We start from the raw sequence: 25,684 nt of genomic DNA on the forward strand, positions 1-25,684 counted from the left end.
GCGCTGGTGCTGAAGGCGCAGCTGGTCCCCGCGGCCACCAGCGCCGAGCTCAGCCGCTCGGACCTCAGCCTCATCCAGCAGCAGCAGCAGCAGCAGCGGGAAAAGGCGAAGGCGGCGAAGCCAGAGGTGCCGGCGGCACCCACCACCTCGCCTCTCCCAGGTAGGTCCTTTCCATCTTGGCGGGTGGTCTCACCTGGTGTGTCTGACTTCTGCACCCTTCCTTAGCCAGACCTCTGCCCGCCGCCTGGTCGGACCCCATCCTCATCCCTCCGATCGCCCCACACGGCCTGCCAAGGGCCCGGTCCCCGGGCCGGTGTCGAGAATCGGCCCTTTGGACGTTGAGCTTTCTGGGAAGCTCCGCAGCGCGGTGAGGAGGGGGCGGAAAGATGGGACCAGAGACGCTGCCTCCATTGATTCTTTTTCACCCCCACCCCTTTTCTCTCCTGGATTCACGTGTTTGCTCCGGGAACGACTGTACATGGACCGACACACACACCCCGACACACACACCCCGACACCCCCCCCACCCCCGGACAGTGGAGAAGTGCCCCTAGGGTTTCCACGGCTGTCAATCACACAGAAGCCAACACCACCACCTCCACCACCCCCCCCCACACACACTTCTCAGATCTCTTGCAGTTTGCTCCCATCCCTTTTTCTCTTGGAGACCAAAAAACCTTGCAGTGCACCTGCACTCTCTTTTCACGTCTGCCCCTTCCTGCTACACTGATCGATTTAAATTTAGGCCTGGAGAACGAAATTATTTTATTTCTACTTCGCCTTATCCCAGGAAGGCTTTAGATTGCCTTCAATCCAAGAAGATGAAACAAAACAGGCAGCTGTAAATAGAGGAAAGAGAAAAGGAGAGGGGAGACAGATCTGATAAGGCCTGGAGTGGTGTTAGAACAGCAAATACCACCCCCCACCCCAAAAAGAAATGTCCTTGTCAGTAGTACTTAAAATGAGGTTAATTCTTGGCACTATTCAGTGAAGATGAGGGAATACGATGGAGGTAGTCCTAGCTATAAAAGTCCCAGAGTTCCTACTTCGCACCCTGCCCCCATCCCATTAAAGCTCTACTGCTAAGCAGTATATTGAATGGCATCTCGCCACCTCCCATTATAGTCCGCGCCCCTCCTCCCCCCTTCCCGGTAGATGCTGCCTCTTATTTGGAAAGGAAAAAAACAAAACAAAAACTCTCCCGTTTCTGGCAAGTGGGATTAGGTTTCAGCAAATCCCCAAGGACTTGTATTGTAGCCTTTGTTTTTGTTTCCAAATCCTTTCACGTAACATAGACACGATGCTGAAGATGAGATCTTAAAGGGTGGAATCAGCATCTTATTTTGTGCTGCTTGCTCATCACCAAAAAGCAATACACAGGCGTGCCAGCTGTGATTTATGGCACAGCCACTGTGATTTAATTTGTCGGGTGCTCTGCGCACAGAATGAAATCACCAGAATGTGCAGGAAATCGTGTGTTTCTGACATCTTCTAAAGCCAATGTGGGTAAAAGTCCTGATAGCGTTTGTGGTTTTCCTCCCCAGCCTTTTGCAACTGAAAATGATCACAGTACTTCTTGGGCGAGGTTACTTGTGGGCATTCTATACCCCAAACATACATTGGAGAGAGAAGAGTGACTGTCTTTATACAAGGATCTCCTAAATTCGCTATGAAACAAGTTTGGGAGAGTATTGATAGTTTTTGGTTTGCAGTATATTTGTCTTCCTGTTTATCTCCTTTGAGGAGTATTCATTAAGTGGATTTTCACGACAGTGTAGCTTCACTGCGATAAGAGTTAGGAATAACTGGGATGATATGAAATCTTTCACATCAAGCCCCAACATCAAAGTAATCGTTTTCTGCTATTTATCTTAGATTAGTTGTGGTAAAGGGGCCACTGTCCAGTAGGTGAAACTCACTGCCATCACGTCAGTAGAGCCTGAGAATCTCCATGTGATGACTTCTAACCGCCAAGCCCATGGCAAACACAGAACAATCCCACTGACCATTCTTGGTAGGCACCATCTAGTCCCTTCCCCCTCATCGCCAGCCTGTGTCTAACAGAACCCAACACTGCCAGGTCCTGCACCAGCCTCACAGTTGTTATGTTTGAGTCCATTGCCCACTCTGAGTTACTGGAATATTGAGGTATGTGAGGAACTATAGCCTATAAGCAAGTAAATATTCCTCTGAGCCTCATGGGATTTCTAAAGTGAAGTAGTCTTTATTCTCCCACTACCTAATCTACATAAACCACTAGGCTAGAGGGATTCCTTTAAAACACGAAATAGGTTCTTTCCTGCTCAGAGCAGAATGGCTTCTCTTCTCACTCACACTAAAAGCCCAGCTCACTAAAATGGCCTACAAAACCCTAGATAATCTCCCTGTAACCACCTCCCCTTTCCTTGTCTCAGTAGCATTCAGCTGAATTCACTCAGTAGCCTCCCTGCCTTGCCATTGCTTGAATTTGCATGTTGGCTCAGGCCAAGGACCTTTGTATTTGCCTTGTCCCCTCCCTACCTTGAATACTGGATCTCCACGTTTTTCCAGTATTACTCATATGTCAATGTTATGTGTAGTATAATAGTTGGGGGGAGCCAGCCCCCCAACATTACCCACGGGTTCAGTAAGCAAAATTGTACGGTATATATATATACATATATATGTATATATATATATATATATCATCGAGAGCATGAGAGATAGAAGAGATATTACAATGATGGCAGTCAGACACATTACATGGTAGCATTGCTCACCTCAGCCCAGCTTGGTGGTCCACGTGGAGAGAGGGGGAAGGGAAAGAGGATGGCAGAAGAGAGGGGAGTGACCAGCGAGAGGAGGAGGGGGCGAGAGAGGAGAGAGAGACCTCTATTGCTAACCCAGGCCTATGTACCTTTTGGGGGCATGCAAGCCCACTAATTACAGGTAAAGATACATCACAGGAAGGGGTTGCACTATAGGTAGTACAGCAATGAGAGGGGGTGGTCTAGGGACATACAAGCAATAGGAACAGGAGGGATTGGGGGTACATGTGACAAGATGGGCGGATCCTAGAATTAGGATGGGCAGCTTAACTTTGAATGTCACAGAGCCAGTTTGACTTGTTCCTGGCTCTACTGAGAGAGACCATTATCAGTAGGGTGTAAACCCCACCTACAGGAACCAAATAGATGACTGCAGGCCTGTACATTGTCTTTAACAGCCAGGAGCAGGTCTACCACTGTGGTGGGGCAAGACAGCAGTCTGACCTCCCCCCACAGTTATGGAGAGTTTTTTCCTGGCTAGCTAATATTAGTTAGCAATCTTCACACCCTTTCAGTTTTGCCCTAATTTATTCACGAGGTACTTAATATCCTGTACTATTCTTACAAGCTCATGCCTTTCGCTAGAATATAAGCCTTAATTCGGGTATAAACTTTGATTTGTTTATTGTTATATTTCTACTACCTAGAAACTGCCTGGGGTGCAAGAGAAACTCATGTGTATTTGTTGACTGGATGGATGTGTATGCTGGCCTCAGGATCACTTGCCCTTTCTGGATAGAGGCTAATTAATGTCTTCTGAAATACCTCTTTGGAATTTGTTATTGTGTGCCACATTGAGTAGATTTCATCAGAATATGTAAATATATAGGTGGCGTAGTGGTTATGCATTGGGCTGATAACCGCAAGGTTAGCAGTTTGAAGCCACAGGAAAGTAGATGAGGCTTTCTACTCTTCTAAAGAGTTACGGCCTCAGAAACATGGAAGGGCCATTTCTACCCGGTCAAAAAAAGTCACTGTGCTTCAGAATTGACTCCGTGGCGGTGAGCTTGGGTAATACTTCACATATAAAGTTACGTAGAAATATTTGTAAGTAGAAGTTACAAAGTATATACATTTTAGATCTTTTAGCTTATGTCAATGTTTTATCATATGCTAACTTGAGAACTGATGGATAGAAGTATTTAAGTCTACATACATTACCTCATTACCGCTGGTTAAAAGATGCTTTAAGTGCATATAAGATCTTCTGGTGACCTACAAGGAGATTAATACACAGTATACCTGTAGATTACTGTGGCTGAGCCGGAGTTCATTTCTGTCTTGTCTTCTGACGTGCCTTGGGAAAAGCGATGGAATTGCTCTCAGGTACACTAGAAAATGAGTGGAACACATCGGTAACTTGTACATGAGTCCATAGTACAGAAATGCATCTTTGATTTTGAGTAGTATGCTGTGGATTGTATTTTTCTGAAAATCTATGTCTTTGTATTATTCAGAAACGAGGAACCGAGGTTAACAAAAAGTTGAAGAATGGGATACGAAGGAGCCCTGATAGTGTAGTGGGTTAAGCCGTGGGCTGCTGACCACAAGCTCTGCAGGTCAAACCCGGCTGTCCACTCTGTTGGTGAATGATGAGGTTAGCTGCTCCCATGAAGGTGCACGTCTTGGAGCCTCGATGGAAAATTTTAAATATTGTATTATATTGAGTCACTGTGAGTTGGAATTGACTTGATGACAATGGGTTTATGAGATTTAAAAAAAAAAAAAGGTGTCCTGAAAGGAAATATAAAGATGGGGATTTAGGAAATTCATTTTCCCATTAGTTTATAAACACTATCTTCAGATAGTGGTAAGAATAAAGACGAAGATGGGGTTCTAACTGTCAAATCTGTTGTTTTCCCCAGTGGGTGCAGCTCCGATTTCTCCATCTGCACCAGTATTTGCTAGAAATAAATATTTGAGAGACCAGAGAAGAATTAATTTGGGGCTGGTGGTAGCTGAGGCAACCATATCATATTCACTCTGATGGTCCATTAAGTGGGAGACTTGCTGGGCGTGGGTGTGAGGGGAACTGGAGAAAATAATGAGCTCTATTTCAAAATGCTTCATGCGAAGTGCACAAACAGAATCTCCATGGATTTGTACCAAAAAAAGTTCTCTGCTGATAGAGAAAGCTTCTTAAGGAGGTCTATTCTCTTGCTATGAAAAGGATTGAGCCTACATTTCAGTGGCATGTATTTTAAAATGTTTTATTTTTGAAAATGTGAAACATATACCAACAATACTAGTACAACGAATGCCCATACCCGTGACCCGCCTTCAAGAATGATCAAGTTGTCCCTGCTGTTTTACTTGTACCTCTACCCATTCTCACTGCATGGGGTGGATTTTTACAGTTTTCTAAAGATAAACCATATGTCTGTGGATTATGTACATATATAAGCATTTTGGCCAATGGATATGTGTATTTTAACTGTCACTGCAATATGTCGCCCTAGAAAAGTTCTGTTATGTCCTTTTCAAGAGAAATTGCAACTTCTCAGCCAGAGACAACTGTTCCCGTGGCGTTCTTCGTGTAGGTTTATTTCACGTGCCTAGAAGGTCAGCATGGAGTCATAGAACAGGCACTCCTGTCCCACGCCGTAGTGAAATTTCCATAAGTTTCATATATGTAGTTTGTTTTCAAAGTTTCTTCCTTTTTATTACTGGCTAGTATTTTATCACGTGAGTCATCCCCATTTCGTTTATCCTTCCCCTCCCCGTTAACAGGCATTTGAGAAATTCCAGTGTTGGGTTACCGGGGATATAGTTATTGTGACTGTTCTTGTACAAATCTCTGACGTCATGTTTTCATTTCCCTTGCCTAGGAGTTGCTGGGCCCTCAGATACACTTTGGGAAGTTGTTTTCTTCTGTATATTCTACCTGGCTGGAAGTTATGTTACTTAATAAAATGATTAATTAAAAAGAATGACATTTGAATAGAGTAGTATAAACATTTTTGTAGTCAGATTTTTTAAACTTCTTAATTTAAGTAAACTTGGCCAAACACTTCTGACTGTGAAATACTTTATTTGCACACTCGTTCAAGAAATTAGAAGATCAATAAGAGGACTAGGATCAGAACTTGACTATCCAAAAGTACTCATGTTTTACAGGCCTTATTCCCAGATAGCTTAATTATGCTTTCTTTCCATGACTTTACTAACCAAAAGGAGCCATTTTTTCATGTTAATCACAGGTTGAAAAAAACCACGCTTTGGTGTTGGATTCGAGTCTAGCTTGTTTTAGGGGTTGCTGAACAGTGTTCGTGATGTGAATAAACAGAAATGGCTCGACATAGTGTCCTGGAGCATAATGCTTCCCCCCCAAGAGTAGATAGATTGAGCTTGATTCTCTTTCGATTTCTGTCTAAGCTGCAGCATTGTTGTCATTCCTCTAATTGGCTAGTGTAACTTTCTGAATTGCTTGTTGCCCATTTCAAATTGCCTTCTTTAGGAAATGCATACCGTATTTTCCATTGGCTATTGATAGTGAAAGGAGGAGGCTTGGTGGAGTGGTGGCTAAGCGCTTGGCTGTAAAGTGTGTTCCAGACTTCATGTGTTCCAGACCTAGCAGCCTCTCTGGGTGAGAAAGATGTGGTAGCCTGCTTCCAGACAGATGGACAGCGTTGACTACGCTATGGTGGGGCAGTTCTATGCTGTCTTATCGGTTAGCTATGACTGTGGATTTATCGATGAAAGCTGTGCTTTAAAGTATCTACCTGGAACATTCCAAAACCGAGAAAGCTACATGGAGCAATGACATGTATCACAGACTTAAGAAAACAATCTTTGTTTGCTGAAGATTCTGTTTGGAGATACTCATGTAAATGGGTAAGGACAAGCCACATGCTCAAAGCATATCGGATTCTGTGCCTTTTACATTTTTTTTCTTTTATGACCGTCTATGCCATAATGAGTAAGCAGGATTCTTCAATCCTCACTGATGACATGTGTGGGTAGAAGGACCTAGTTCCCCTGGGTCCAAAATGAATAATTCTGAGTGCCATTTCACACAGAGAGGGCCAGGGTGTTGAGAAAAGGGTAATAGCATATCGTCATTACTAATGTATCAAAACCTGCTGTTACCTAGTAAACCAACAGTGTTCAATGTCTCCCTCATGTCTTATGCTTTTTGAAATCTTCAACTGAGAATGCATGTTAAACTCTTCATAATAAAGTCCAATGACTTGGATGGAAATTGAAATGTAAAAGAAATTGCTTTTATAGGTATTGACTTGTAAATGTGCCCGCCCCCCCTCAAGTAGGTTGATTCTAGTATTATTGGTTGCATTTATTTGTTTTGCCACTGTTTGAAAAATAATAGGTTTAGTATTATTTTGTTGAGAATATACACCAAATACGTCCAACAATTTCTACACATGCAATTCAGCAGCAGTGAGTCTATTCTTCAAGCTGTGCAGCCATTCTCATATACTCCTTTCCTGAGTGATTGCTCCCCCATCAATATAAACCCATCTCCCCCCACCCACAACGTCCCTAGCTATCCTTTCAGCCTGTGTTGTCACTTGGATCCCGTTTTTTTAAGAACAGGTAGTTCTTAAAAGAGCATGATGCTCAGGGTAAACCTTTTTTGTTTTTTTAACTAATGAAACTGAACAATGTTATGGCTTTGAGAAGACTTCAGGGGCTATTTTTAGTTTAAATTTTAAAGATGATCTCAGGCCATAGTCTCGGGGTTCACCCTGTCCCCTTGGCTCCAGAAAGGCTAGAGTTTATGAGAATTTGAAGTTCTCTTTTGTGTTTTCTTCATTTAATCAGGATTCTTCTATGGAATTTGAATGTAAAATGATGGTCAGCTGGGTACCATTTGGGGCTTCTCAGGCAAAGGAAATAGTTGCTCTTGGAGGCAATTAGCCACACATTCTTCCCCTGTTGTTCCTGGCACATAGAGAGCAATTGTCATACGCTGGATGGCTGCTTGTGAGCTTTGAAGGACCCCAGGCCGTAAACAAAGGACTGCGGGGTGGAACAGGGCAGTAAACATGTTGTTAGGCTAATTTAATTGGGCTGTCCAAAGAAACTATGACCCTAAACCTCCCAAGCAAGGAACTGAGTCCCATGAGGGATTTGGTTGTGCATAAGTAGCTTCGGCAGCCGTTTTCTCTTGATGGTCATCGTTGTAAATACATCTGTCACACAGTTTTCTTAGTTCAACTTTTTTGCTGGTTTACAATTGATTGACAGAAATTATGATAATCGACTATGTGCACCTCTACTCTTAAATCTGTGTGGTTTTTCCCATCATAGTTAACACCCTCTGCCCCATTTTCCTCTTCCCTACCCCTGGTGACCACTCATAAACTTCCTTCTCTACACTTTTGCGTATATACGAAGGAGTATCCCCCAAAACCAGAATTGTGCTCTGCAGACTTGAGCTTTCATTGTGCTCATTTTTCCCACGAGGGGAGCAACGAGTAACTGGATCTGAGTGAGTACATTACCCAGTGGCCATTGCCAGGGAAGGTTCTCTCTGGTCACAGTGAATTTTCTCCTAAAAGCAGTTTTGTTCAAACCTCGTTTCTTGTGATAGCCGATTTAAGAGAACAGTGTGTGGCTATGAAATTTTGTTTCCTTCTCGGGAAAAATGCTGCAGCAACTGTTGTGATGTTGAGCACAGCATACAAGGACAGTGCTGTGGGAAACACTCAAGTGTACAAGTGGCTTTCTCATTTCAAAAAAGGAGAAGTGTTGCTTGATGACAAACTTCATTCTGGATGTGTCAACTTCCAGAATGGACACAAATGTTGATGGTAGTGCATTTGGAGTTTGTTCTACCAGGTCAGACTGCCAATCAAGCTTTCTATTTAGAGGTTCTGAACAGATAGTGTAACACTGTGTGACCAGAAAGGCCTGCCTCTGCATCTGCTCACGCAGCCATCTCAGTGCATCAGTTTTTGGCAAAAACCAGCATGTTTCTCTTGCCCCATGCACCTGACTCACCTGACCCCGCTCAGTGTGATTTCTTTTTGGTTCCACGAATGAAGAGGAACATGAAAGGACAGAGATTTGGTGACATAGGAGAAGTTAAGATGAAAACGAGAGAGTTGCTGCCAGCCATCCATAACAGATGAGTTTGAAAAATGTTTCTAAGAATAGAATAGCAGATTTGACACATGTATTAAGTGTAATGGAGAATACTTTGAAGGTGATGAGATTGTTTTGTAAAAAAATTTAAATACATAGCTTTGAAAAAAATTGTTTTTTGGGGGGGTATCTCCTCATATGAGGTCATGTTTTTTTGTGTGTGTGTGACTGACTGGCTTTACCCAGCTCACAATGAGTAGTATTTCATCACATGCATGTACTGTATGTTGTTTATTCTCCCAGTGATGAGCGCCTAGGTTGCTCCCACCTTTTGGCCACTGTCAACAGTGCTGCAGTGAACATTGCTGTGCAAATCCCTGGGCCCCTGCTTTCCATCCTTTTGAGGATATATCTAGGAAGGGAATGGGGGATTAGGGTAGTTCTTTAAAATTTTTGTTGAGAAAGTGCCATTCTGTTTTTCGTATTGGCTTCGCCATTTTGAATTCTCACCAGCCATGTATACGGGGTCCCATTTCCCCAGATCATCTTTCACATTTGTTATTTCCTGGGCCGTGGTTCTTTTTAAATCTTAACCATCGTAGTGGGAGTGAAATGTTATCTCATTGTGGTTTTGTTCTTCAGCTCTGTGATGACTAATGGTTGAGCATCTTTTCATGTCTGGGGGCCCAATTTTAAAAAAATAAACAGTATGTTCTTGATTCACATGTTATTTCTGCTAGAACATTAGGTTATCTGTGCCAACATCAGTTCAGACCTGTAGATTCAAATTCTAGCCAGCCTGCGGGTAGAATATTCATCTTCATGCTCCGGAACACATGTTCAAAGAATGTGTGAGATGAACTGGAGGTTTTTCTGTATGATTAAACTATGATAAGTTGATGATTTCCTCCATAGCAAGTATGGCTGCTATAAGTAGAATTGGCTTTTTCATAAAGAAAAATTTAACTGCCAACTGATTCAAGTTTGTGAATCAGAAGCGCCCAGAGAATGTGTATTTTAAAATTGCTTTTGCACCATAGTATTTAGAATAGGGAATAAGTCTGGCAATGTAGAACAAAGAAGTAGAAGGTGGAAACTTTGGAGGGTAGAGGAAAGAAAAGAGTTCAGATAACTCATTGCAACAACGAAGAGCGAGTCAAGTCAGTAGTCCATGGGAGAAGCACCATCCCCACTAGCCTCCTTTACATGGAAAGGATTATGCGTCCTTTACCCCTTACAGTGTAGCTCTAGGGAGCCATTGTAGTGGTGCAGTGCTGATATACTCCCTGAAACAAATTTTACAAGCTGCGTTTTGCTTGTGTCAAGAGATTCTGGAAAAAGACATCATGCTTTGTGAAAAAGAGCAAGATCCTTAAGGCACAGTGGCTGCCACAAGAGGCTTGTCAAACATCACCATTGGGAGGCTGGTGCAGGACTGGCCAGTATTTCTTTCTGCTGTACATCAGGACGTGGACTCAGAATGACTTGGTGGCACCTAATGCCACCAACACAACCAAGAGATTCTGTAAGACTTTGAAGGAACCTTGACCCTCAAAAGGTCAAGACAATCTGCCATGTTTAGTAAACCTTGGTAAGTGAACTTAGGAGGGGAATAAAAGGTGACTTTAAGACGCAAATAACATTTAGGCTCACATAACATTTCTGGTGTTTTCTTAACGTGAGGATTTCAGTTACTGTGCAGGTACAATGGGTAAAATGCATCAGCTGACTGCAGTCCCAACTAATGTTGCCCAAGACTCAAAGACTGCCTCCTCTAAAACAATGGAATGTTCAGGGTGCCCATATCTCAAATACATACCTTCTAATAAGGCACATGACTTTGAATTGTTTTGAATCTAGATTTTGTGTAATAAATGGTAGGATACTTCATACCTGGAAAACTCCACCTCAGAATTCCAGGCAGGCAACCCAGAAGTTTATTGCATCTTGGCTCTGGGTTATCCCACTGAAGGATTGGAGCACTGAGATTACAGCCTAACTAACGGTCCTGATGAGTTTGCAAGTCATCTAATCCCTCCAGACCTGAGTATAAACCTCCGTCAGTGTGAGCAGATGAGTGTCTGCCTTGCTTGTTATTAATCCTCCAAGAAGGTATTTATAAAATCCTGTGCCTTGTGCCCCTCTCCCCGCTGACCCCAAACAAGTAGTAAACCTGCTCTTTAAACAGTGGCAGTATCAAATTGCCCTGTTCAGCCAACACTCCTGTGATTTTCATCCCCACCATGGCGTGGTTGTCAGCAGGGTTCAGAATTGACCCCACGGCACTGAACCACAGTGCCGTTCACAGAAGGAGCCCTGGTGGTGCGGTGGTGAAGCGCTGGCTGCTGACCCGCAGGTCTGCGACCAGACCCGCTGCTCCCTGGAAAGAGCTGGCAATCTGCTTCTGGGAAGATTGCAAGCCTGGAACCCGCTGGCCAGTCCTGCCCTGTCCTGTGGGGTCCAAATGAGTTGGCATAGACTCAGCAGCAAATGGATTGAGGTTGCTCTGGGCTGTTTCAGATTTTTGGATTTAATATCATCGTTAAAATCGTTAAAAATCCTATTTCTTTACTCATAGCCTGAGCCGGATTTCATTAGCAGCCGAATACATTTTAACAGCTCGATGTTCTGAAGAAATCTCTTTGTTTTGAGGATGAGCCTTATTTTACAGGGGTTTTCTTCCATTTGAAGACCCAAATGGAGAAGTTTGATGTCCGGGCAATCTGATGTTCCAAAGACAAGTGATGGCTTGCTTGGAGGCTTGGAAAGCTTCCGTTTCGGAGAACTGCCTGGGAGCGGGTACGAGGCTTCTCTAGCCAAGTCAAGTCTTAAAGTGGCCATTGTTTTTGTGTCTGGACTGGCTCAGAACCCTCTGTGAAGCCGGCCATGGATCCTGCATAGAGAAAGGCATGACAACAGTGAAGGAAAACGGGGTGACCCAGTTTACTCCCTTTTCTTCCCTAAGACTTTTGGAAAGGGCTTCTCAGTAATAGGAGGGGGCTTCAAAAAGTCCATGGAAAGAATGCCATCATCTTTTCTTTGCATTTTCCACGAACTTTCTGAAGTTCCCTTAGTATCACAAAGTCTATATAGCTCATGTGCAACTTTTTATCTAATAACTGCATTGTATTTCAAGATTATACATAACTATTGATATTATAGCTATAAATATTTGACTGTGATATGTAGGTCACTAAAATACTTTTCTTTTTTAAATATAAAAGTAGGAAAATCATGTATTCCAGTTAACTGAAATTTTTGATGCTCTTTTCACATTTGTCATTGACAAGGAATTTCATCTAATCTGGTCATTTTAAATACCATCTATTTGCAAAGACTCCCCAGGACTTGTTCTTGAAAATATCACGAGTTATTTTCATGTCTTTATACGGATTTGTCAACCTAGGGCTCAGACATAGGAACGATTGTGAGGGTGATGCTGGGCAGTGTCCTTTATGTTGACTGTAGGGTGACTGTGAACCACACTGCCTAGCCAACATGGAGCAACAATGACATATGGATTTATCACAGGTATTTCCGTGTGTCTTAAACTGGACTCTTGATTTTCTACCACATTCTCCAGAAGATAAAATGCTGCTCCTTCCTGATTGCTATTAACCACCAATACATGGTCAGGAGGGGGCGCTGTGGATGCTGTCCTCGCCCCCTGCCCTACCCTCCTCCTTCAGCTAATCAGTCATCAAGCCCCATGGAGTCTTTCTTCCAGATATTTCCCATCTGCTAATTTGTCTCTACCTTAACTGCCCTGCACTGGCTCAGGTTCGTGTATCACTGGCCTCCTGTCTAGAGCAGGCATGGTGAGGTGTTGACTCTTTAAAGTACATTGAAGACAAAACGGAAAGTTTTGCCATGACTGTTACAGTTTTCTTGGGAACCCTGGTGGGGCTGTCCCTGAAGCACTGGACAGCTCTAACCCAAGGTGCATGGATAAAGATAAGGCCACCGGCTTCTGGAAAGGTTCATGGACTCGGAAGCCCTCCCCAGGGTCGCCATGAGCAGGAACCGACTCAGTGGTCATGGATTTCTCTAAATAAGGTTTGGTTGGAGCCCTAGGGTGCCGTGGTGAGAAGCACTCAGCTGCTAACTGAAAGGTCAGTCGTTCAAACCCACCTGCCGTCACTCAGAAGAAAGCTGTGGCAGTCTGCTTCCGTAAAGACTTATAGCCTGGGCAATCCTATGGGATAATTCTATGTCCTGTATCACTGCTATGAGTTAGAATCAGCTCAATGGCAGTGGGGTTTTGGTTTAAGTTTTATAAGTCTTTGTCTAATTAATGATACCAGGCTCCGCTTCATCACTGTGCTCAGCTCTGTACCTTGTGTGCAACACCTTAGGGTGATTTTCTCTGTGTGTGTGTGTGTCTGTACCTGACTAGTTGCATTCAGACTTCAGATATCAGCTTAAATACCAGTATTTCTGTCAAGGTTCCCCCTGATACCCCTATCTGAATAGTGTCTTCTGCTCAGTGCTCTCACAGCAGCCACTACCTGGCCAGCACCTGTAGTTGATCTGCTGCTCTGCGCCTGTTCCACATCCCCTGCAAACGGAGAATTCCATGATTCAGGGGCCAGTTATTTTGCTTGCAGCTATATTCCTGGTGCTATAGAAACACTTACTGAATGAATAAATGATATACAGATATTTAAGTAATTGATTATTTATTTCACCTGCAAGCTTAAGCATGTTGCTTAAGAGAGTATATACCGCATATGAAAAGGACCTTATATTGGCAAAAGGCTATAAGCATGAACAAGTCAAAGTACACATGCTTTCGACCAAACCTGGTCTGCTTTTAAAAGTATGCATACATTTTGACAGGCAAAGTTTTCCTAGTGACTGATATCATTCATTTGTTTACTTTCTTTTTAGGCATTTTTCATTGTAGTAAATACATATATATATAACTGTGTTCAATGTCAGCACTTTTTATAGGTATTAAGTGACATTAATTACATTCATCAACATCCATTTCCAGAATTCCCACCACCTCTAGCAGAGTCAGTCTGTCCTATTACTAAGAGACAGACACAGTGAGTGTCACCGTCCAGGTCCTGCACACAGTACTACACACATGGCATAAAATGTATCATCTCTGCTTTGAGAGAACTCTCCGTTGTTGGGACATACGTAGAGACCACAGATGGTAATTGAGTGTGACAGTTGCTATGTAACAGTGTGGCAGAGCATTGTGAAGACACAACTAGAGAGCGTTTTCGGGGGAAAGCACACCTACAGGAGAATTTCTGTAGAAAGGCAGGAGAAGGCGATGATTATTTTGATTCAGATTTAATTTTTCCATTTAAATTTCTTTCTGTGACAAAAATGTAACCGATTCCCCTTTACCTTTAGTAATTCCTATAATTCTTTTTGTTACCTACTTTTATGTCTTGAATGAGGCCCCGGTTGTGTAGTGGGCTGCAAATCCACATGGTGAGCAGTTCAAAACCACTCGGGAGAGAGACTGGGCTTTCTACTCCCGTAAACAGTTACAGTCTCAGAAACCCACAGAGGGGTCACTCTGAGTCAGCCTTGCCTGGATGGCAGCGGATTTGGGTTTCTTTTTATTGGTTTAGAAGGAGCTGTGGGGGCATCGGGGCCTATGTATGCATCTGCTAACTTGCAAGATCAGCAGTTTGAATCTATCAGTTACACCATGGGTGAAAAAGGATGAGGTTCTCTGCTCCTGTAAAGATTTCCAGCCTTGCAGTGGGTTTAATTCTCGGCTTGGAGGAGTCCTGGTGGTACTATTTGATCAGCGTTGTGCTGCAGAGTCAGTGGTTCAAAACCACCAGCCACTCTATGAGGAAACGATGAGGCTGTCCAGTCCCATATTTACTGCTTTGGAGGTTATCTGGTTTCCTTTTTAATCTCAAAGTTTATGAAAACTAAGGATAAATATCAGGGATTTTATCTATTCCTAAGTATTTTTTTATGTTTATTTATGTTTCATTGACTATGCCAAAGTATTCAAGTATGTGGCTTATAACAAACTATGGATAGTTTTGAAAAGAATGGGAATTCCATATCACTTAATTGTGCTCATGCAGAACACATGCATGGATCAGGAGGCAGTTTTATGAACCAAACAAGGGGACACTGCCTGGTTAAAATCATGACAGGTGTGTGTCAGGTTATCTAGGTTGAATCAGTTTCTTACAGAAAATGAAGAGACAAATAGATCATAATACAGTCATTTTTAAAAATCATTTTATTGGGGGCTTGTACAATTCTTATCACAATCCATACATATATCCATTGTGTCAAGCACATTTGTACATTTGTTGCCATCATCATTCTCAAAACATTTGCCTTCTACTTGAGCCCTTAATATCGACTGCTCATTTTTCCTCTCCCTCCCCCCTCCCCCCTCCCTCATGAACCCTTCATAATTCATAAATTATTATTATTTTGTCATGTGTTATACTGTCCGACGTCTCCCCCTGCCCTCTTCTCTGCTGTCCATCCCCCAGGGAGGAGGCTATAGGTAGAATCTTGTAATCGGTTCCCCCTTTCTACCCCACATTCCCTCCACCCTCCAGGCATCGCCACTCTCACCACTGGTCCTGAAGGAATCATCTGCCCTGGAGTCCTGTGTTTCCAGTTGCTATCTGTACCAATGTACATCCTCTGGTCTAGCCAGATTTGTAAGGAAGAATTGGGATCATGATAGTGGGGGTAGGGGGGTGGGGGGCCGGAAGGAAGCATTTAAGAACTAGAGGAAAATTATATGTGTCATCGTTGCTACCCTGCACCCTGACTGGCTCATCTCCTCCCCACAACCCTTCAGTAAGGAGGTGTCCTGTTGCCTACTGATGGGCTTTGAGTCTCCACTCTGCATTCACACACATTTACAATGATATAATTTTTTGTTCTTTGATGCTTGATACCTGATCCCTTCAACAGCTTGTGGTCACACAGGCTGGTGTGCTTCTTCCATGTGGGCTTTGTTCCTTCTGAGCTAGATGGCCGCTTGTTTACCTTCATGCCTTTAAGACTCAAGATGCTGTATCTTTTGATAGTCGGGCACCATCAGCTTTCTCCACTACACTTGCTTATGCACACATTTGTCTTCAGAGATCATGTCGGGAAGGTGGGCACCCACTGTTATGAGTTTTTGTTCTTTGATGTCTGGTACCTGATCCCTCTTGGTCACACAGGCTGGTGTGCTTCTTCCATGTGGGCTTTGATGCTTCTGAGCTAGATGGCTGCTTGTATATCTGCAAGCCTTTAAGATCCCAGATGCTCTCTCTTTTGATAGCCGGGCACTATCAGCTTTCTTCACCACATTTGCTTATGCACACGCTTGTCTTCAGTGGTAATACCGTCATTTAGGAGAGCAGTACATCACTTCCGACTAAAGATCAACTAGAAAGTCAACAAAAACACAGAAAAATTGAACAACACAATCAGTCAACTTGACCTCAGAGATATATAGAGAACAATTCACTCCAAAAAATTAATTTCACTTTCTTTTCGAGTGCTAGAGCACCTATTCTAGAATAGATCACATTTGAGGTCATAAAACAAGTTTCAATAAGTTAGAAAAACATTGACATACCAACCATCTTCTCAGATCACAATGCCATAAAATTATAACTAAATCATAGAATGATCAACTCCAGAAAACCAAATACATGGACATTGAACAAGACTTAGCAATACTGAGTAATTGAAGAAAAAGAACACAGTCAAAGGTTCTTGAAACCAATGAGAATGAAAAATATTACAAAATCTTTGGGACATGGTAAAAGCAGTACTCAGAGGCAGTTTATAGCTATAACTACAACATCAAAGAGGCAGAAATTCAGAAAAGACCAGCAAAACAAACCATCAGATATTAGAAGAAAAGAAAAAGATTATGGCAGAAAATGATTGTTTTTAAGTATAGAAAAATCAGTAAGAAAACAAGTTGGTTCGTTGAAACAATAAAATTGATAAACCTCTAGCAAATGTAAGAAAGGAAAAGAATGAAAAAAAATTATAGGAATAAGAAATGAAATATGCATACATTTTTGAATTGATTTTTCATTAAAGTTCGTTTTGTGATGTAGTATTAACAGTAGGCTACGTAGTTGGGAATTACAAAAGCATAAGCTATATACCGCCTGCCAGTTTTCCAAACAGTGATTTTGTGTGTGTGTGTGGGGGGGGGGGGCGCGGGTTAATACAATAGGAATTCTGACTTGCTTGTACCCATTAAAAGCACCTTGCCACGTAGTTCCTTCTTTGAAAAAAGGGGGGGGGGAAATCCCCGAGATCCTGTTGGTTTTCAGTTTTCCAAGCTGAAAGTACCGAGACACCAAACAGATGGCCCAGTGTGGGAAGCATAGGCCTGACATGGCTGTCTTCCCTCCGGCTCCGGCCCCAGCATGTTAGTGTCTCCACGTTTGGAGGTTGCCTCCCCTGTTAGAGGGATTTTAGAGATCAAGGGGAGATAATTCCGTATATTCAGCATGTGAATTGTATTTATATGGAAGGGACAATACATAAACCTATTAATGAACGACAGTGTGCTAGCCCAGCATAGCTGCTACCCCATTAGAGCAGATTAATTTCTATCATTTCTCTAATCACCCAACCTGAGAACCTGGAATTGTCACCAACTTTATTGTCATGTCTTCTCTCTCTCCCACAACAGCCTGCTACTGCTGTTACTGTCCCAGCTTCTCCTCTGTGTGTGTCATGGTGTGTTTAGTGCCCATTCTTCCTGTGTACTTTTCACTGCCCCCCCTACTGCTTCCTGTGTTTAAACTGTGACCGTCACCTCTAAGGAGCTCCCCCGTTTGCTCTTTTCTTAGCCCACATCATCCCTGTGCTGCATGCTATTGTTCAAACATTCGTTTCTTTCTCAAATGTTTCTTGGGATGCTGAATGCTGTGAGAGCCAGAAATGGACGGGACTGGCTTATTTTTCTTGGCCTTGCACATTTTCCATCACCAACAGGGTACAATCCTAACCCATATTCTATTACTTGTCTTAGTGGAAAATATTTGTTTTCTTTTTGTGACAGGTTTCTGCCTGGCACAGGCTTTGCGGGGAAAGAGGGGATTTTTTACTGATTGCCATTAAAATTTGAAATTTTCTACCAACTTTTCCTACTTCCAACTTTTTTGTAGTGAGTACTTTGAAATATGTGAGAAATTGAATACCAGATATCTTCTGTCGAGATGGCTTTAATCACTAAAAAATGGTCATATTTGTTGTATCTCTACTACAGTCTTTTTATGGGCTCGCCAGAGAGGGAGCAGAGCCTCAATGGCAACAAGTTCCTTTTGTTTTTTGTGCTCGTGGTAGTTTCCCAGAACCCATGGACCAGGGGTCCTCAAACTACGGCCCGTGGGCCACATGCGGCCCGCCGGGTGTTTTTGCCGCCGCTGCCTGTCCTGCCTAGCAGCTGACTCATCCAGTGTGCATAGGAATTTGTTCATAGTTTTGTTTTTTTTTTAAACTATAGTCTGGCCCTCCAACGGTGAGGGACAGTGAACTGGCCCCCTGTTTAAAAAGTTTGAGGACCCCTGCTATGGACACCTAGCCGTGTGCATGATGGCTCTTCATTCTGAGCAGCTTCGGCTTGCCACTCTTCAGATAAAGAGAGCTTTGATGGTTACAGAATAAATTCTCTCTCTATTTTAAATGGTAAGCCAATCTTTAAAAACTTCATGAACTGTGTCAGAAATCACTGAGGAAAAGGTATAGAACTCCACATAATGAATGGATATGTTAATATTATGAATTAACTTTGCATGTGGCAATTTTTTTACGTTTTGCTCTCATTGCTTGGTTACATTTGTAAAAATAATGTATTTTCTTTCTACATCTACCAGGTTGTGACAAAGCTGGATTTTATATAAAGATGAGCATTGTAATTCTATTGCTCTCCAAACGGGAAATTTCTCCCAGAATTATTTTACCTTGTTCTTTGGCTCACGATGATGATTATGACTGCCAACATAGGATCATTTCCCACTGGCCAACTCTATTCCTTATGCGTCGTTGTGTGGAAATGCCTATCCACTCCCTCGCTCTTCCTTCCTTTGGCTTACCTGCCTGCTGATCCGACTCCTTTATCAGCCGTTGTCACTGTGTAAATAGTCCCTTCCATTGGCACCTGATCCAGACTCAGTCCTTCTCTGGACTTTTGGAAACCAGGAGCGGGAGCAAAGGTGTTGTTCAGCCTTTCTGTCTGCGAGGTGGAGCCGGAAAGCCAGTCTGAGAACTGGAAGGATGGAGTCTAGAGAGAGCTTTCGGCCCCAGTCCTTTCCAAGATCTTACTGCCGGTCTTGTGGCCTGCTTGTATTGTATAAGTTGATAAATTCTCAGTTTTGTTTCATTCTGGTTGGATTACTGTAACTTTCAACCACAGAAGTCTTTGCTTGCTCGGTGCTGCATCTTGCACCAACTCCAACGGAGTTCCTTGTGTGGTGCTAATGGCTTGTGCTCCACAGCAGATGAAAGGGTGGGGGTTGGACCTGACCCAGAGGCACTTCGGGAGATCATCCTGGCAATTTGCTTCTGAAGAATTACAGTCTTGAAAATCCCACGGAGCAGAGGTTTCTACTCTGTACATAGGGGCCACCCTGGATCTGAGAAGCTAGATGGCAATGGACAGCGACAACAACATACTAACTCTCAAGTCAATTTGAACTCTGCTAGCATTTTTCTTTTCCCTTTGACACTGCGTTCCCCACTTTTTTTTTTAAGGTTAAATAACCACCATAGTTCAGCTTTCTCCATGAAGCTTTTATATAAACCACAGTTATCTCATGAAATCACTTCTGATCTCTATTTGGTGAGCCAACACTTGATAATATGTTGTCTTAAATTGGTCCCTAATTGTTTCTTGTGCATTTAACTTGTCTCTGTTAAGTATAGGTCTTCAGAGACTAGACATATTTACCCTTTTTATATCCCAGAATACCTAGTACTCAGTCAGTGCTCAATAAAAGCATATTAGCTTGAATTGAAACATATGAAAAGACATGTAATCCATGAAAAGACCTTGATAAGTTTGAGATATATAAAAAGGCCAAGGAGATTTTAAAAGTTTGTGGAACATGGAATTGAAAGATGATGGAATTTTTCCACACACTTTTGAAGCTGCCTTGGGTATACTGAGAAATATCTAAGGAATTAAATATTTTTTGTTATTTATGCCTTTGTTCCCAAGATATTAATGATAATTTAATAGTGTTTTACTTATGTTGCTTATTTTGCATATTGTTTTAAAATACAGCACTTCATTATCCAAGCAAATGAGACACAACTGATTATCATATCCTTTTCTTTGTATCTATAGCATGTCTCACAATATTTTAAAATAGACCTAATTAATAGTCATGTGCCCGCTTGTTACAATAACTTTCATGGGCAGTATCTATTTGGTATCCTGAGATATAATTCCGTGCTCAGCATAGTAGGTACTCCGGAATTCTTGATTTTTAAATATTTATTATTTCCCAAGGCTGGGAAAATGCTGAAGATATTAAAAAGATTACCTTAAAGGTGATGAATTGGATAATACTATTATATATTTTGAGATTGAAATGTCAGTCATGTTATTAACCTAAAATCTTTAAAAGAATAATTTTCTCTTCCTGCTGAAGTTTGTTTTCTTCCATTTCTACCTTTATTTTTTTCACTCGTTAGCACTTAAGGTTGTCACTTTTTGGGTTCATGATGAAAAAACCTCATGGCTTCTCACTCGTCCCCCCACTTCTCACCTCCAATTTCTTCCTCACTTCACTGTCCCAATTTAGATGTCCTTAGGATTCTCTCTTCCAAACAGGAATCTTCCTTTACTTCCCAAATACTGCCCAAGGATCTCCGAATTAAAAAGCGAACAAGCATATTTCTAAATGGACATTGTAAACAAGCACATTTCACTAACCAGTTCATATCATATTTGTCTCAAAAAGCAAGACAACTTGAATTTATTAAACTACTTTTGAAAACTTTGAGTAGTTGGCCAATTATTATCATGATTGTAAGGTTGCGAAGGAAAGACCTTGGTGAGCTTGAGACGCCGGCAAAGGCCAGTGGCTTTGCCCTGGAAAGAGCGATGCAAGAGAGCCGTGGGGCGGAGTTATAAAGGAGGGTGGGGCTCAGGTATGGTCAGGACAGGAGGCTGTCTGCGCATGCACTTGCTGCTTTGGCTGAGTCTCTACCAGCAGAGGAAAAATTCTAGGGCTTCATTGTTTGGTAGTTAGAGAATATAGGCGTTGGGATTTGTGTAGCAGAAGTTCGAAACCGTCGCTGCCCCTGACCCTTCCTAGGTTGCTCTTAAGAAATTTACTCTCCAAACTCTTGACTGTTTTAGTGTTTGTTCTAAGTCAGTTGCTGCCTGCTCAACTCTGGCTCATTGCCACCCATGCTTGCAACAGTAAAACTGTGCTCCATGGAGTGTTCTGTGGCAGCTTTTTAAAGAAATAGATTGCCAGGAGTTTCTTCCGAGGCACCTCTGAATAGACTCAAACTGCTAACCTTTCGGGTTGTAGCCTAGTGCATTAACCATTAACACAACCAAAGGGACTCCTGAGTATTCTCTAAGATGGAGCTAACGATACATATGTTTCAAAATTATTGTAAACGTTAGAGGTAATACATTTGAAGTACCTAGAACTTAGCAGAGGCTTTTCAAATAATTAAAGATTCTGTTTTCATTAACTTATATTCTGTGATATTATGTTAGTAAGGAGTTAATAAGTCAGCATGAGAGGACGCACACTAGTTTTATAACTTTGTAGTGAATGAGGTGATTGTACTCAGTGCTGTGTTGGTCTTCCTGAAAATCGGTTGTAAAAGTGCATGTCTATTCCTGTAGTAAAGACTATTAAGGCACATTATGGAATAAAATGATCATTTTTATTTGAAAACCACATAGAAATAATAGTGTCTTTAGAACATTACTCAAAGAAGCCATACTAGCAAGCAAAATATATGTGACTACCAAAAATCAGAGCAAGTATTCATGTCAGCTTCACGTTCTCACTGTTGTGTTGATTCCTTGTGTCTTGCTGAGCAGGTAAATGGGCTCTTAGGAAAGGCTGAACTCAAACAGGAGTCTTTATTCTTTTTTTTTTTTCTGTCCAGAAAACTGTAACATGAACCAGAATGTTCTCGGCACACTAAATAAGCCAACTAATACTGGTTCTGCTTCCTTGGAAAACTTTATTTAAAAGATAGTGTTTCTTTTTTATGGGAAAAATAAGAAGGTTTTGCAGCTTTTTTTTTTTCTTGGCTGGCTTTGGCGTTGCGCAGGGGAGCACTGTTGCTTAGTGAAATTGTGTGTCTTGAAACAGTCTCTTTGGGAAATAATTCTGTAAAGAAGATGTAGTCTATTTCCTTTTGTTTAGTACTTAACCTGAAAGAAGTAATAAATTATGTTTTCTGCTATCATTTGGGTTCCTATTAGACAGCAGATGAAGGCATTCACATCCTAATGGATGCAGCTGATCGATTAATATATTGATTCGATTTGGAATACTATCTTCTGTGAAATGTAAGGCAGATGGAATTCTCTGCTTGAAATGGTAATTTAAAAATGTTCTAATGTTAACACTAAGAGTCTTCATGAGAAGATATGATGAAAAACGGAAAAGAATTAGAAAGTACATATTTAGAGAAAAATATTCTAAATATTTGCCATTCTTATTTCAGTGAGTAAGAAGCAGGAATACAGTAATGGTTTATAAGGGCTAAATAAGATTCAGTAAATTTTCATTAAGATTCATTACAGAATTTATTAATATTTCTAATCAGTGTATAAGTGTCCAAATTATATAAACCAGATGAAGGTTTAGAAATTTAGTGAGACAAAAATAAATTGAAGCACATCATAGAGGGGTTGTTCTTAGAATAGCTAGGGTGTAGTTAAAGACACAGGATTCAGCCATGTCAAACTGATCTTGTTGCCCTGTGACTCCAGAGCCTGGTAATGGTCAGAGGGCAGTAGCAGTGCTGGACTTGGGTGACAGCACTGATGGATAAATGTTTGTTTCTTGATCAGATAGATGACATTGAGTGGTGTGGCAAGGACTGTAATAAGGCAGCGTGTCTAAATTGATGCTGGGCAAAATATAAGATTTCACCTCTGTTGGTCTTTAACCTTAAAGCAGCTTTCATTATTCTCTTGGGCTTTTGTCTTCAGAAAGATTTAGTTGTAAAGCCCCCAAATTAAATATGAGAGATTGACGTTCTAGGATGAAAATTTGTTCAGTCAACCAGAGCAGATATAACGCCCACTGCCTTTCAGTCCATTCTTGCTCCTAGTGGCCTGATGGACGGACAGAGTGGAGCTGCCCCATAGGGTTTCCCTGGCTGACTGCTACCTCTTTCTCCTGTTGGCGAGTTGGTGCAGTTTGCAACACTGATGTTTTAGGAAACAGCCAAGTTGCACTTACCCTTCGTGCCTCCAGGTCTCCTTGGACATATAGCGTGTATAACTCAAATTCAATTTAGCGTGCACAGGCGTATGCTTAGTATGTACAGAGGTCTGGCTGTTTGGAGGAGCTGAAGAGCAAGCCGTTTGCTCTCAAGGCACCTACCACTGACAGGCGGAGCGGGCGTGAACATGTAAGGATTGTGTAAGGCAAGAGGCCACCATGTGATTCTACTATGATGTAGAATCTACTATGATTCTACTATCATGTTTCTACTATGATGTACTCTTAGATTTGGAACTTTTTCTGATAACTCATCAGCATTTAATATCTACTGAGGTGTGCTTAATTGACATATTAATTTTGAACAATATTGGGATGCTGCTTATGGACCTTTATTTCATATAAAAATAATTTCCCTCCAGTATATATATATACTTTATTTCAGTATAAAAACGGTATCACATCTACTGTGTCTTTTAATTGAATAGTCTATCTTAGTAAAAATCTAGCGTAATAAATGACTCATTTGCTCGAAACTTCCCAGCCTGGCTCTCACCTAAGCCTGGAGAGCGGCCTTATTCCTGCTGAGGGGTCATACTGGGCAGGTGCTTGAGACGCTCCGCATCTGATAGCACCTGACTTCCTATTGACTGGTCAATATTCCTTTGAGCTGTGTAATGACAGGGGAAATGCTGCGTTTTCCTTCCTTCAGCGGCGGAAGAGCAGTGGGAGACATGCGGGAGGCTCCTTCTGTTGAAGTCCAGGGGCGGTCCCCACAGGTGGGGGAGGAGCTGTGGAAGTGAAATGGTGAAGGAGCAGGTCTCAGACCCCCTCTCAGAGCCATGCTGAAGCATGTGGCATGTGGCAAGCAGTTTCCAAATAAATTCCACTTCCTCTTCATTGACTGTTAACGCACTTTGTGTGTAAAAAAGAAGCAAGAGAGGGAAAAACCTGTAGAACAGACAAATGGAAGCTTTATTAATTCCTTACCACCTTGTTTTTTCATAAGTAAAGTCTAGGCATTCACGCATGGAATCCCAGAGCAGCTGAGTAATACCTGTTGGTCTCGGTTACTCTTCGCCAAGGCTGTCTTTTGTGTGGTTAGTTTTCTGTGTAGGAGGCTCTTTCAACCTGTTCAAAAAACAGAGTAGCCTTCACTGCTGCCCAGGCATGTGTGACTCGGAGCGACCGGACAGGAGAGAGAACTGCCGCCCAGGGGTTTGAAACTGATTTTTCACAGGCGTGGCAGCCTCATCTTTCTTCTGAGGAGCAGCTGGTAGGTTGGAAACATGTGTGGTTGGCCACCAACACTTGACCCAGTGTGTCAACCCATCAAGAGGATGTTAATTTAAAAAATGTTGAAAAGGCAAAATAAATGAAAAGGAAATACATTATTTCAAATCTTTACTGAACATTCTTTTTCATGTTAACTCCCTGAGGAGGCAGGGACCATCGAATTGATATGTTGTTTGTAACACAGGCTGTCTTGCTTACAGTATAACTTGGTATGACCTTCTGGCGAGCAATGTAAGAATGCCTATCACGAACCTTTAAACAGTTGGCAGTGATGGGTCTATTATTTCTCCTCCCAAGGAAAGAACTGAAAACACAACAGTAATGCGAGTGCTAATAACCATCCATAGCCTGTAGGTTTATTAGGGAAGGAACAGGTTACACTTTAGGGGCACAGAGCCCTCTCTACCTCACCGTGCAGAAGGTGGCCTCTTTGTGGTCATCAGGGTTCCTTTCCCCAAGAGTAAGGTGACCAGACGTCTTGCTCTTGGCGGGACAGTCCCGATTTTTAACAGTTTTTCCCCACATCCCACGGTGTTTTAAAAAAGTCCTGATTTTTTGGAAAGAATGCACGACAAGCTAGGGTATACGGTTTTCGACTGCCATGTGGCTATTTCGCCAGGATATGAGTTTTATCAATGGTGTCCCGCTTTACCAATGTTAACATCTGGTCACCTTACCCAAGAGGCCTCTCGCCCAGCTTCTGCCTTGCTCAGGCAGGTGCCACAGAGGTCTTCTGACTGCCAATAAATGATCAGAGCACCTCACTCCACTAGCAAGTCTCTCGTTCGAAGGTGATCAATTTTCTTGATCTCTGGGCTGGAAAGCCCATGCATCATCACCTGCTGGTATCCTCCTCCTGCTACCATTTTGTACCATCGCTCCTGTTTTACAACTTCTCTCCTCACCCCCTTCCCCCATCCCCATATCTGGGAGACACACCAGCCCCCGCCCCCCAGTGAAGGGATCCCATGTCCAAAGGATGCTCTCCACTCTTGACGCTCCTTTCTTATAGTTGTGAGATTCCTGGGCTGCCTCTGGGATGGCACAAGGTTTAAAGCCACAAGGTTGTCTTGCAGACTCACTTACATTATCATCAAGCTGCCCAAAGCTCTTAGTGGGCCACAGGTACCT

General features: G+C 42.3%; 1 protein-coding gene across 1 annotated transcript in view; it reads left to right on the plus strand.

The window, feature by feature from the left end:
* Positions 1–25,684, plus strand: part of FAM171B (family with sequence similarity 171 member B) — a 55,736-nt gene that overhangs the window by 505 nt on the left and 29,547 nt on the right. The window contains exon 2 of the mRNA XM_030887391.2: positions 3–160. Within this exon, the coding sequence (XP_030743251.1) occupies positions 3–160 (158 nt within the window). The remainder of the gene's footprint in view (positions 1–2; positions 161–25,684) is intronic.

This window comes from Echinops telfairi, unplaced genomic scaffold, assembly GCF_000313985.2.
Source record: "Echinops telfairi isolate 266 unplaced genomic scaffold, ASM31398v2 ScPeMD7_3;HRSCAF=10, whole genome shotgun sequence".
Lineage (NCBI taxonomy): Eukaryota > Metazoa > Chordata > Mammalia > Afrosoricida > Tenrecidae > Echinops > Echinops telfairi.